Source organism: Lontra canadensis, unplaced genomic scaffold (assembly GCF_010015895.1).
Source record: "Lontra canadensis isolate GAN:19392208 unplaced genomic scaffold, GSC_riverotter_1.0 scaffold3, whole genome shotgun sequence".
NCBI lineage: Eukaryota > Metazoa > Chordata > Mammalia > Carnivora > Mustelidae > Lontra > Lontra canadensis.
Genome location: NW_022630997.1, coordinates 16,688,936 through 16,703,324, shown reverse-complemented (window position 1 = coordinate 16,703,324; position 14,389 = coordinate 16,688,936). Strand labels below are relative to the sequence as shown.

Sequence of the window (14,389 nt, the reverse complement as noted above, 5' to 3'; positions counted from 1 at the left end):
AACAGGTGGAGAAATCTTCTCAAATATACGAGTATTATCATGACAGAGCCACTGGAATGGATCAGTGCTGTAAGTCAGACAGGGCTAGAAGTTTCCGCCCCACCATCAGGTTCCTCTTTAGCCTTGACAGATCAAACTCAAGCCGAAGCAGGCTATAGAGATCAGCTCGGCATCCGAGCCAAAGGTCTTCACAGTGAGGGACCAAAGCTGCCCTGGCTGGGCCTCTGCCGGCCCGTGGCCCAGATTAATCACCACCAGGCAGGGCCTGGACCCCAAGCTGCAACCCGAGCCCAGCAGCACCTGCGCGGGGGTCGCCCCCGCCCCTCCCGCACTCCTCTCGGGCAGGACTCCAGGGCGTGAGGGTGGCCACCTGTTGGCCAGGCTACCTGGAGCAGGAGGGCAGGACACTCAGACACCCTGAGCCCTGCAGATAAGTCACGGATAGTGCGCACGGATCCGTGGAGAAAGGAGGAAGGATACGGCAACTCAAGCAGTAAAGTCAGCCCTCCAAGAGAGAAAATTCTCAGCCTCTGGACAGAGAAAGAGAAAGGTGCCAGTGCTCCTCTCTTGACTGTCCAGAAGGAAACTCTAGCTGGAGACCACCAGTGGGTGAACTCAGCCCTGAGGCTCTGAACTAATGAGATGCTCTGGGCTGTCTGGGACACATTCTTGTCATCTACACATCAACAGGATGCTGCTGGGGAGGACAGAGACCAGAGCAAGGATGTCTTTTCAAAACACCCCAAATGCTGCCAAACAGGCCTTACGAGAGGGAGCTTAGAAACAATTCTCCCTGTCAGGGCACAGAAGGGCTTCCTCTGAATACCAGAACCTCAGAGAACAGGTCTCAAATGAGCTCCTAGATCGGTAAGCTATTTCAAACACCCGTACCCGCAGAGCGAGCAGCCACGTACGGCGTGTGTACACATTATCTGTACACGTTATCTGTCAAAGCCGGAACGCACTTTTCAGGACCAAAGGGCCCTATTATAAATTCTTCTCAGATGGCAATCTCTTTTATATTGTTGTTTCTCTAAGGAGAGTAGGAGGAAGTATTCTTGAGGCTCAAAAAAAAAAAAAAAATCAAAAGGAGGAAGATAAGCATGAAGATCTGTATCTTCGAACCATCTGTCCCAGGCCCTCACTCGTGGTACAGGGAGCAGGCACTCATGGACGCAGCCTTTCCCACATGCCCCGTGGGTCCAGGGAAGGAATAATGGGAAGGGGTCAGAGACAGAATAGAGTGTGTGTCCCTTGGAAAGAGGAAAGGAAAGCACAGGTCGGACGGGAGGAGAAACAGCTCCTACACAGCACCTTCGTGTTAGAGGGAACACCCACATCCTGACTGTTCCACCTCGTACCTCCAGAGCTCCGGCTCCGGAATTCCCTTTGAACTCGTGCTGCAACCCAGTGAGGACAGAGCAGTGGCTACAATTACACACTTGCTGGGGGTGGGGGGGGGCGTGCATGTGACAGGCCATGAAAGGTCCCTGCCTATAAAACAGACTGGAAAACAAACCCTTAATTTAAATGTTAATGAAAGTGCTGTGGAGACATCAGAGGCTTCCCGGCTGCTCAGAGAACAGCTACACCAGTCCCAGAATTTATAGCTCCCCTTCGCCCTCCCGCCTCCCTCTCCGCCTCATCACCCACTGAAGTTTAAAGAGTACGTGTGTGTATACACACACACACACACACACACAAACCCACCAACTAATTTTAACATTAACTCCATGCTTCCACCTGGGGATGTGGACTGCTAAATTATGTGCTGGCAGAACAGTGATCAAAGGTGGACAAATACAGGCACACCGCACACACAGCCCAGAGAAGCAGGGGCGGCTCTGGCAGGGAAAGGACGTGCTCTCTTCCCGACGAGGGGAGAGAAGAAACTGCTGTGGTGCAGACAGGGACCAGAGCCAGGAGGGGCGGGTGGCAGGCCAGTCCTCCAGGGTGCCAGTCCCCCAGCTGGGAACTCAACACACCGTACTGCCCTCCGACTGGTCCCTGCCACACAACACTGTCTAGTTCACAGTGGCTCCCCCAGGGCCTAGCAGTAACAGGGACTAAATCGAGATGGGGTGGGGGGAGGGAGAGAGACAGACAGCGGCGGAGTGAGAGAAAGAACGTGACAGAGACTGAGGGACGGCCATGTCTTCCTGTCAGGAGAGGCAGGCTCTCCGGGCACGGCCGCATCTTCAGTGCCCTATCTTCTGCAGCAGCTTCTACTTCTATTTGTGGTGTTTTATTTAAGTCTGCTCTTGACCACTGAGCCAGCCTTGCTGGCCAGGGAAGAAGTGGCTCCCACAAGTGGGTTCTGGGCCAGCCCGGGCTGGTTGGGTTGCTGGTCCTAGGCCAGCAACTCGGCACATGAGCCTCCCTGAGCCTATCCTGCCCTGGGCAGTGGCAGAAATCCAGGGTCTTGAGGAAGTGAAACCCACCCCTGTGGCATCTCATCTTTGCTACCGATGGGTACACTTGCTTAGCCAGGTGGGGAACTCTAGGGTGGTGGGCACTGCACTGAGATTCGGCAGGACCAGACTCCGTTTCAGTCGTATCCCTATACTGATCCTTTTCCAATTTACAGTCATTTCAGGCTGGACCAGGTGGCCCATCTGGCATCACCCAGAGCTTCCTTCTTTCCCCAGGTGTCATGCCCCCTCTTCCTGCCATGCCCGCCCCCGGCCCCTCTGCAGTGTCCTTGTGCCTCTGACTCTCTCATCTAGGACCACCACGTGCAGAAGGCTCCCTCCTGTGTGCTCTGCAGCCTGGCAAAGGAGGACACCGAGCCCCTCTTTGCTTAGGGAAGGTCTCCTTTCCCTAGACGGGCCCAAGAGGAAGCTTCTCTCTGCCCTGGCCCCAGGAAGGCAGGACAGAGAGACCGAATTGGCCACAGGTCAAGCCACAAGGTAAAGCACAACCAAGTCAGCCATCAGAGTCTCTCCTCAGGTTACTGAGGTTAGGGTTCCTTTTCACAGCCCAGCTCATCACCAACCAAAAAGAGCAAAACTCAGAGGCACAACCATTACCTTTGGCTCATTTTCCCCTAAAAGCTCAGAGTTACGCAGTCCAGGGCCACAGGATAGCTGAACCGCTGGGAACCAAAAGAATCCAAACTGAAAGTTGGCTGCCTCTTTTTTCCAATCTTTCAAACCTCTCGGTCAGAGAAAACTCCAGATGCAATTACCTTTCACTAAAGAAAGGTGTATTTCAACAGGCTGGTGAATGTGCGTTTACCACACACACAACACACAGTAAACCCTGTAGCCACTGGAACAAACACCCGGCTCTCCCAGCAACCCGCCCCCTCCCCAAACAGTACACAGTGACTGCTTTCCTTCCAGACTCTCCCTCACCTCTGGGAGAAATGAAGCAAGCAGGGGCAGCTCCTTCATCAAAACCCCCCAGAGACCACAACTCACTTTACAAATTTGAATCGGTACATTTCATGCAGACTTGGACTATTCCGCCCTAAAACAAACAGGCCACCACAGTAAGCAAAGTTACACAAAATTATATTGTATACTTAATAACACAGCGAAGTCAGTTTTCTACACCTATACCACTCAATATATTTTCCTAATGACAGAAACAAGAGAGACGGGATTAAAACCCAAGTGTCCTGGGAAGCCTTCTGACCACACTCACACGATTGCAAGCGTTGTTTGGAGATGAAGAAAAGAGTTGGCTGAGCACCTCCTTGTTCTTGGAGGACAATAAATATGGTGTCTGCAGAGGAAGGAGGAGCCGTGGGTTCCTCGCTCTGCCCCTAGCAGGCTAACAGGGTGATCCGGTCTCCGGATTCACTTCAGCCCCCAGGGCCCCACAGCTGGCTTGGAGCACCCCACCCCGCACCAAACCAAAGATCAACAAGCACTCACAGGTGCCCGGGAGAGCCCAGGCCTCACGGATGTCCTGCTCTCCCCGACCCCTCCACCTCAACTAGGGCCTCTAGGAAGACAGAATGTTCCTCAGGCCCCAAGAGCCTTTCAAGGGCCACAGCTACTATCCACCATGCATCCACAGTGGATGAAGGCACAGCAATGACCTGGGCCTGCCTCGCGGGCGTCCCTCAGCACCCCAGGACGCGGCTCTAGGCAAGAGACCTGAGCTGAAGAGCCACCTCCTCTGCCCCACACCACATGTGGCCTGCATCAGTCTTCCCTGAGGCTCACTTTCTCCCTCTGCTGGGGAGGGGTGTGGTGGTGGCACCCCCGGCCCCCTCAGCCAGAGAAGGCAGAGTTCCAGGTGCTCAGTGTCACCTGGCAGCCGTTACAGTTCCATCTCACCCCAGCCCTGCATAAAACCCTCCCGGGAACTGCCATCTCCCAAGGGTCTGGTCAATATGTAGGGCAGCGGGAGGAGCAAGGAAGGGGTCTTTAGCTGTGCCTTATTTCCTTACTCTTGAGTATTTGCTAAATTTATTCAGCTGGTAATAGTTTTTAAATGGCAATAAAATTTATCGCCCATTTTAAAAATTATGCTTTTCAGGGCGCCTGGGTGGCTCATGAGGTGGGTTAAGCCTCTGCCTTCAGCTCAGGTCAGGATCTCAGGGTCCTGGGATCGAGCCCCACAACGAGCTCTCTGCTCAGCGGAGAGCCTGCTTCCCCCTCTCTCTCTGCCTGCCTCTCTGCCTACTTGTGATCCCTAATAAATTTTTTTTTTAATCTTAAAAAAAAAACCAACTATGCTTTTCTGTATTACTCATGGAAAAGTGCTTAGAATCCAATGTGGCCCCAGGAGGTCATATGGGAGCTATACAAGCACACCCGGACCTACAGCCTCAGGCCCTGGGTGAACCTCCCACAGCTCCTCTCTCCCATCTCAGGCTGTCCTCCTTTCCCTCAAACAGCTCCAGGCTGCGCCTCCTCTCCAGAAGGAGCGCTTCACCAGTGAGTCAGGAATCTTAAAAACAGGATCACTGGTGTCAGGGAAAGAAGACGGGCAGGAGGGCACACAAGTAGTAGAGAAAAAGGTCCTTGTCTTCCACCCTCCTGTGGAGACTACTGGTTTTCCTTCTGTGGTTTCGAGTACCTAAACACAGCTCTAAGCACATATCTGGTATTAAATATCACCCTCCACAGCTGTTTACCAATCAAGAACTCAAGGTCATGGGAGGAAGGAAAGGTGACATTTGGACACAGGACGGAATACCGGCTTTCTCCCAGTCATGAGCACCTCAAACAAAGCCTGAGGCTTGAGGCTTCGTGTTTCCTACTACAAGTGTCTAAGCACACACCTAAGAAAAAGAAGGCAGCAAAGCACAGCTTTGATAGATATGAGGCATAGCTCTGACAAACTGTTTTCAATAGAAGAAAGATTAATTGAGAAAAGGGATGTGGCAGGTCTCCTAACTGTTCAGGATCCTTCTAAACGGATGAGGGAGCAGTGAGAGACTGGGAAGCCATCGGGTCAACCAGGAATACATGCCCCAGAGGGAAAGTGCTGCCCACGCCCCACTCATGTTCTTTGTGAGGGGTTCACGGTCACATGCCAGTAGTGACCACACGCACACCGATGACCATACTCAACAGGGTGTGTGGCGGGGAGGGGAAGAGAAGACAGCGGGCAAGGGCAGGAACACTGGGGTGGCGGGGAGGAGGCAATTCCTGCTGAGGGTCCCCCACCTCAAGAAGACTGTAGACGAGTAGCGTAGCTCCAGGAGGGCCCAGAAAAGTCCCCAGCCAAGCTGGAGACAAGAGAGCAACTAACGCCTCTGAACGAATGCTACCCCAGAGAGGAGAGATTCTGGGTGACATGGTGAGATAGGCCTTTTAGCTTTGTAGAGTGTTGTTTTTTTAAGATTTTATTTATTTGCGAGAGAGAGATAGAGAGACAGCGCTCGGGCACAAACAGGAGAGCAGCAGGCAGGGCAGGCAGAGCAGGCAGAGGGAGAAGGAGACTCCCCGCTGAGCAAGGAGCTGGATGTGGGACTTGATCCCAGGATCCCGGAATCATGACAGTAGCCAAAAGCAAACGCTTAATGGACTACGCCACCCAGGGGTCCCTGTATTTTCACTTTCTTAATATCTTCTGAAGACATTTTTTTAAGATTGTATTTATTTATCTGCCAGAGAGAGAATGCCACAAACAGGGGGAGCGGCAGGCAGAGGGCGAAGCAGGCTTCCTGCTGAGCAAGGAACCCGATGCAGGGCTGGATCCCAGGATCCTGGGATCATGACCTGAACCGAGGATCATGACCTCATCCCTGCCGAGTATTTTCTAATCATTTCAGGTCATCTTCACAATCATCTAGCAAGGTCTATAAAAGAAACTGTATCTACATTGAATAAATGAAGAAAGAGGCTCAGAGAAAGGAATGACTTACCTGAGGCCACCCTGCTGGTGATGACAAAGCAGCCTCTTCCAGAACAGACCCCGAAGCCAGGAGGCAGGGTCTCCCCAGATGGGAAAAATGGAAGCACTCATTGACAGGTGCAACTTCATGGACACGGGGAGAAGAAATGGATTTAATAATGGAATGAAGCAGCCCTGGCCCAGGACACTCAGGGTAAGAGAAAAGGGGGGGGGGGGGGGGAAGAGCAGCAGCATCCACCCTGACCACCGAGTAAAGCCAGGGTCCCAAACAACACAAACAATTTTCAAAGAGTCCCCAACACCACCTGTCGAGCTGGGGAAAAGGTCATCTCAAACAACTGCGGTTCAGGAGCCGAACAGCCAATCAACAGTGAGTGAAAGAGTCATCTTAGGGCCAAGGAGGTACACCAAGAGGATAAGCAGGCTCTCAAGGAGAATGAGAACAAACGATCCAGGTTTTCACCGAAGAGGAGGCACATCAAGGACCTAGCAAAGGGTCTGGCACAGGGCAAATGACTAATACACACGTGTTGTGGCCGTTGTAGACTAGTACTGGTATTGTCCGAAAGCCAGGTCGATCCTCAAAGCCAGGCTGCAAGTTGTGGCCGAAACAAATGCCTTTTGCTGTGTTCTTTTTTTTTTTTAAGGTTTTATTTATTTATTAGACAGAGATCAGAAGTAGGCAGAGAGGCAGGCAGAGAGAGGGGAGGAAGCAGGCTCCCTGCTGAGCAGAGGGCCCGATGCGGGGCGTGATCCCAGGACCCTGAGATCATGACCTGAGCCGAAGGCAGAGGCTTTAACCCACTGAGCCACCCAGGAGCCCCCTTTTGCTGTGTTCTATATGCTTCTTAATGACAAGACCAACTAGGACCTCAACCTTTTTGACTGAAGCTATCTTCAACCATTGCCATGCTCTATTCTGTTACGGGTAGCCTGACATATTCCAGAGAGGTGGCTAGAGTCGAGGACCAAGGGATGGGGTGCTAGTTGAATAGCCATGTTCTTTGGTCTAGATCACCAGCCCTGAAGGGCTTCCCTCTACCATCGGCCACACCCCAGCCTACCCTAGTCTCCTGACATCAGCAGAAGTCTGTAAGATGGTTACCAGCCAACCTGCCACCTCCCACAGGCTGTTCAGCCTACCTTCAATCCTCACACACATCCAGCCCACAGACCCCCAAGCCTGGCCCACTGGCTTTAAAAGGGGGAGCAATGGAAAACCACTGTGGAGGGGACCCTGCCTGATCGCTCTTTCTCCACTGTCCGCTCCCACACACTTAGGCCTCTCTACTCCCTGCTGGTCTTTCCTTCCCTCTTCCCTAGGATTGCTAGAATGATTTGTTCTGAACGGCGACAGGTTTATAGGTTAGCCGACACCTCCGCTCTGTGGAATTTTAATTAACTTCTCCCATCGTCAATATGCTAAGGAACGGGGTCTCCATTCTCTGGGGTCAGCAATGTGTTTCAGGTCCTGCTATATCAGCCGTCAAATTGAAGAATTAATGACGTGGCTAATCGGCTCTAATTCTTTAGAAAGAAAAAAATTTGAAAGGGAGTTGCAAAGGGGGCAGGAGGAGGGGTGTAGGCTCCGTGGGGTGAGGAGAGGGAGGCTGAAGGGGGCTGAGTTGGGGAGGGGTGGAAATCAACTCTCTCGTAAAACTAGTGACTGACTTAAACCCCCTGTTGGAGGGTGGCACCCCTACAGCTTTCCCACCGATCACTGAGGTGAGGAGTGAGGGTCAAGGGTAGTGAGGGAAGACCCCAGAAGAACAAACACTCTGGCAGAGCAGGTGCAGGAGGAGAGTCCATGTATCCTTCTGGAGAGGAGAGAGGCTCAGCCTTGGTTCAAGAAAGCCTAGAAAGCAGAAGTCAGGATGCAAAGCTCACTTGTTTACTGGTAAAGCTAGAGGAAAGAGGCCGAAGAGTAAAGTAAAGCTACCACCAAAAATTTAGCACTTCTGGGGCGCCTGGGTGGCTCAGTGGGTTAAGCCTCTGCCTTCGGCTCAGGTCATGATTTCAGAGTCCTGGGATAGAGCCCCACATCGGGCTCTCTGCTTGGCGGGGAGCCTGCTTCCTCCTCTCTCTCTGCCTGCCTCTCTGCCTACTTGTGATCTCTGTCTGTCAAATAAATAAATAAAATCTTTTTTAAAAAAGTCTTTTAAAAAAAATTTAGCACTTCTGCCACAATTATCACTCTACCCCACATACCTGCCTTTGGATGAGGGCCCAATTGGACATGGGCCTCACACCTGTCCTGATGACTCAGCTCTGGAAGGGATACTCCAGAAGACATTTTCCAAGGGGAACAAACCAGATGTGGGTGGTGAGAGCAGGCTGGCTGGTGCAGTAACTTCCCAGGGGAGCTAACAGGCCTCTGCTTTGGAAGTAGCCCCAGAGGGCATATGCTCCAGAAGGGGCACTCTTGGAACAGCTGGCCTCGGTTACATTTTAATGGTATCTTTTCCCTCATATTTCCAGGGTAGATGCCTAGGAAGTTACCTCTGGAATGCTGTCTCCACCCCATGCATATATGAAAGGAGCCACAGACTCAGGCCTCTGAAGGATTTTCAAAATCTCCAGAAAACAGGCTTAAAGCAGTGGGCAATACACAGGGGGAAGACTGCCGAGCCTGCCCGACCTCAGAAAATAAAGCATTATTACACAGGACAAAACCATACCCCAAAACATCTCCCTTACCTTAGTACTGGGCTGATAGCGATGGACCAGACTCGGTCTTCAGTCTGGATGGTGTGTAAGCACTGCCCCAGCCGACCCGAGGCCAAAGGCCATACCTGGAAACAGGAGAGGAGATGCTCTCGTTGGCACTGCCTGGGGTTGAGATGTGGGATGAGTGTCCCAGGGAGGCAGGGGAGGGGAATGGAAAGTCCTTTCTGTCCTGCAAATGCTGAGCTCGGAGGAGCAGAGGAGCCGTCCCAGCCTCTGAGACCTGACTCCCGTACGGACCGCCCTCCTTAACGTCCACCTGAGAGCCCTTTCTGCACCACCCAATTCTATACCCGGGAATCAGAAGTCCATACTCTTCAGCTGAGACCTGACTCAGCAGGGTTAACAGGTGGGACTCACCTCTCTTAGTAACCTCCTTGTGTTTGTGGGTTTTCCTTTTTCCTCTCCCTCACCCAGATTTTCCTTTGGGAGGTAGGGAGGACGATCATCAAGGCCCAGTGTGGGGGAACAAGGACAGCAAGGAGAGAGGAGTAAAAAGAAAGATACAAGGGAAGGAACGAAGGGAAGAAGAGAGTCTTCAAAGCACAAAGGTGGCGTGTCGTTGTTTGTTTGTTGATAATGCCCAGGATCCAGTGCTATTCGTGTCAGCAGGGAATTTAGCACCTAGTGTCACCAAAAGTAGCAGAAAACCTTAGCTCTTTTAAGCTCCCATATCTCCTACAGGTTAAAAATATTGCTTGGAGCACGTTATCTGGTCCCTATCAGTCAGGAATGTACATTAGCAGCCACTCCGGGCTTAGCTCTAATCAACACTCAGGGAGCCCTCAGCGGCCAGTGCATTTAGAAATCTCCCATTAAGCACAAGGCCCCCCTCACCTCACCCAACCCCAGATGACACACTCGGGGAAATAAGCCTCTAACCAAACAGAAAGGAAGGATGTACAGGGCTGTCCCAGACAGCGGCCAAGGAGGGACCCTGAGGCTGCAAGATGGATCACTGACCTCTCAAGGTCCCCGTGGTGCTATAAGGGGAACACACAAAAGCCAGTCCGGACCTTAGATGGAAGAACTTTCTAGAGACATTCCTTGAGTTTAAGGGGCAGGTGACAGAGTGGGGATGGTCTTGCCTTCTTAGGGTCACATGACATGTCTTCCCTATAAAAGGAGAAAGTGTTTAAAGATTTTGTGTATGCATGACGGTGGGAGGAGGTGTGAGTTCCTTCCAATGTAGGGAAAAGAAAATAAACTTAACAAGAAGATCCTGAACAAAGACGGGCAGAAAACAAAGGTAAATACCTCAACCTTCCTGGAGTGCCATGATTCTGGCTTTCTCTGGATCTACAGCCAGGCCACTTTGCCTGTATCAAGATGCACTTTTAATGTCTTCTCTCACACAGTCCCAGTCGGAATGAGAGATTTGCCTCTCCTCAGAAGCCAACTCCCTAGGAGGTAGGTAGGAGGGTGGGGAGACACTAAGGCCTCTGATTACACAATCTCTGGGGCCAGCTCCAGTCCTGAAGTCACCAGTGCCCCCCAAGAAAGGAGCTGATAGATTCCATGGTGCAAACCACAGGACAAGGTTCCTGGTCTCCAGGAGTGGCTCAGGAAGCTTGCTGCCAATGCTGAGCATGATGTTAAGGAAGTGGCCAGGAAGCCCCTGGCTGCAGCAGCAGCAGCACACCATCCACCAGAAACCCCGAGTTCATGATGCCCGAGGGAAGGGAGTTGACAACAATATGCTGATCACACCTTACTCTCAGTGGTCAAATCCAAAACAAACCCACCCCTGGAAAAGAAAGAACTCAGCAGAAGTGGACATTTATACGGTCCTTCCAGAAAAGCAGTTGAAGACAGGCATCAAGACCCTTAAAACGACCAAAGCCTCACACCCAGTCATTCTATTGCTGAGACCCTACCTGAAGATAACGATCCTAAAACGAAGAGAAACCTGTGCGGTAAAAATATTCCCAGCAGCCTACGGTTGCAGGAAGAGCAGGCATGGGCTTTGGAATCAGACACATGTGTCTGCACCCAGTTGTTACTTAATAGCTCTGATCTTAGGGATGTTTCAGCACTCCTTAGCCTCAGTTTCCTCATGTGTACAATGCGAAATAATACCTATCTTTTGAGGGCTTCAGAAAAGTCAAGAAACGTGTAAAGCACCAAACACAGTATGCCAGCATCTGGCAGGTATCCAGCATTCAGTAATGGTGGGTCTTATTACTCATTAAGCCATTAAAGATGGCACAAATAATATGTAATAATAATAGGAAACCTTGTAACATAAAGTAGCTACAGTAGGGTAACGGAGCATGCAAAATATACTACGAGCAGAATTATGTGAAGAAACAATTCTCCTAAAGGAGAAAAGGAGAAAATGAACAATTGTCAAGTGCTCAGCATCGGGTCTGGTTACTTGTACATAAACAAGCAAACCTCTGCATTGAAAAATAACTAAAAGAAGAAAAAAACCAACAAGTTCAAATGTTTCTTCCTTCATAAAGTCTCCCTTTTCAAGCCAGATGTGATCTCTCCACCCTCCTTCTTTCTGGCCCTCTCCCTGGGGCCTCACACTTCACAGTCCCGGCCACTTCCCATCAGCTTCCGTGCCACTGCAGGCACGTCTCAGCTCGCCTCCAGAAGAGAGGCCATCTCTTCCTCACCTTTGACGAGCCCCAGTGCCTTGTGCACGACGACTTGCATATAGTAGGTACTTTTAGGAATGAATGGAAAAATAGAGAACTAAAGGAGACAAGGAAAGAATGGCCAGAACCAGCCCAGGCCCACTGAGAACATTCCTACATTCCTGTCACATCTCAGGATGGAGCTGGCCTCCCTAAACCCCCAAGAGGCAACCCACACTAAGTCACGATAAGTTTGAAAGTGGCAGGGGGGAGGAGGAAGAAGGCTCTCTGAGCAGTCCCTAACTCAGAAGTCTTACCAAAAAAATGTTTTAGTTCCTTTCACCCCAACAAAAACAAATTTCTTTCCTAAAACACAGTATGTATTTGGGGAGACAAACAGGCTACAGATGTTTACAGGCAAACATGACTAAGTTCTCATGAAGGCTGGCGTGTACCAGAAGCCTACAGAAGCAGCTATGGGACTGCAGAAACCACCGAAAAGAACGGAGGGCTGGTTATAAAAGACTAGCAATGGGTAATGTAGAAACAGGTCAGGAAGATGAAGGCAGCTAGAAGCAAAGACAGCAACAGAGAGGGAGCAGACACAGCATCCAGAAATCTGCAAAGATGGGCTGGCCCGGAGATCACTGGGGAACCCCAAAACAGCAGGCCAGCTTTTTGGAGTTGAAGAACCAGGACACAAGGGGAAATTCTGTCACTGACTTAAAAGAAATCCTCAATGGGAAAAGGATGAACCGTGGTGACAATTTTAAAATTAGAAAGTACCTACTTTAATGCTTAAAAACAAATTGAATCTACCAAACAGGGTTGAGGCAGTACTTAAAACATGATACTAGGGGTGGCTGGGTGGCTAAGTTGTTAAGCATCTGCCTTCAGCTCACGTCATGATCCCAGGGTCCCAGGATCGAGCCCCACATCGGGCCTCCTGCTCCACGGGGGGCCTACTTCTCTCTCTCCCACGCCCTCTGCTGTGTTCCCTCTCTTGCTGTGTCTCTGTCAAATAAATAAATAAAATCTTTTCAAAATTTAAAAAAAAAAAAACATGAAAGTAACCCAACATCCCAAATATTAGGATTACTACCCTTTGACTACAAGCAGTCCATCCCCCTGGATTGCTGCCTTTGGTCATAAAGCTTAGTTTTCATTGCTCTGGGTGTCAGACCCCAGAGAAGAGGACAGAAGAAAGACATGTCACTGAAAAGAGGGGTCAGGGGAGACTTGAAACCATAACAGGAAGATGCCAGAAGGCAATGGGAATATTTTTAGGTCACACATGCCAGAAAGATTTCTATGCAAATTGATTTCTGAGGAGTATAGCAAGTTAGGGCCAGTCTCTTTGGAAGGAATGGTACAACGACGGTGACCAATCAGAAACCTGAAATAAGCACAGGGTAAGGGAAACAGGAAATAGGCAATAGGAAATTCAGTTTCCAAGTTGGTTCAAAAGATTTTTCCAGGTGTTTCTCAGGCTTCCTGTGCTGGTATGCACGTCTCTGACAGAATACAAGGTAAGGAAGTAAGGAAGAAATGAGCTAAGAGAGGAAAAACTTCCAGAAGTGAAAGGACCATATATAGTCCTTCTTTTTATATAAATTGGTGGCATTTTTATACGAAGGACTAATCACCAGAGGGTTCCTGAAGTCAGAAAAGTTAACGAGTAAAAACTGCAACTTCCCTCTCCAGAGACCCTCCCCAGGTGTCTTAGCGGCCCATTTGCTGACACGAGCAGGCATTTTTGCTCCTGTTGGCACTATGGAGTCTCCAGATGCCGGGAAACAGGCAAGTAGGATACTGTCAGGCGTCCTGCCCCTCGACTGAATTGCCAGCGCAGTTTCCACAGCAGCCCCAAAAGACCAGGTGTGTGCGGGCCCAGCCTGGGGCCGCTGGACACAGGGAGGGAGAAAGACGTTCTTCTCTGTCTTATGGGTGGAGGCCTGTTTGACTCAAACTTGGAGGAGCGCAGCCCCTAAAGCAGGGGTCACACTACTTATCGGCCTGGTTCTGGTCCACGTTGGCAGATGACTGACCAGAGACCAGGCAGTTTGGCAATGACGCACCAAAATGCCTTTCTCTCCTCGTCTTTCTACTGCTTGCTGACCACATCACTCTCCAGAGAAGCAGTAAAAACACATTTTAATTATCAGCCTGATTGCTTATAAACAAGGTGGTGAAAAATTAACCTCCCTAAACAGAGAGCAAGCAAAAGGAGGGAGAGTTTAAAATAAAATATTGGGGTCAGAACTCAGCCCACAAACTTGAGGAAATTCAGCGCAGGGAGGAAAAGCTAGCCAGGCCCTCTGTTTTTGAGTTCACGCCACATTTCAAGTGAGTGGCAAGCTTCCCAGCCACTGTCCACTCCTTTCTCAGGCCAGCTGGCAGGGACAGAGCCTGGCATGGTAACCTGCATGCCAGAGGCACATAAGTGAGTCCTTTATCGTGTCGTCCCCCCACTACCCCCACCCAATGCCCTCAGCCAATCCCAAGACTCAAGGCCCTATCCACCCTCTCCCACCCCACTCCCTATAGACAGGCGGGAATAACCCTACGTAAGGGGGAGACCACTCACCTTGGCCGTTCTGTCCCTGGAGCCACTCACGATGATGCCCCCTCTGCAATCCACACAGTTCACCTCCTGTTCATGAGCCGAGTACTTGACAGTGAAGGTGCTATGAATCTTATGAACACCAATCTTCCCATCTCTAGGAGAGAAATAGGGAGCCCACCCCCAATAGCCAATTATT

The 14,389-nt window shown here is 50.7% G+C and overlaps 1 protein-coding gene across 6 annotated transcripts in view; it reads right to left on the bottom strand.

The window, feature by feature from the left end:
- Nucleotides 1-14,389, bottom strand: part of FBXW4 (F-box and WD repeat domain containing 4) — an 80,659-nt gene that overhangs the window by 44,498 nt on the left and 21,772 nt on the right. For all 6 annotated transcript variants that reach the window (XR_004385498.1, XM_032881864.1, XM_032881855.1 and 3 more), the window contains 2 exons: nt 14,215-14,347; nt 9,016-9,110 (listed from right to left, as the gene is read on the bottom strand). Coding sequence is in view for 5 of the 6 variants with exons in the window: in XM_032881864.1 (XP_032737755.1) it covers nt 9,016-9,110; nt 14,215-14,347 (228 nt within the window). In the remaining variant the exon portion in view is untranslated. The remainder of the gene's footprint in view (nt 1-9,015; nt 9,111-14,214; nt 14,348-14,389) is intronic.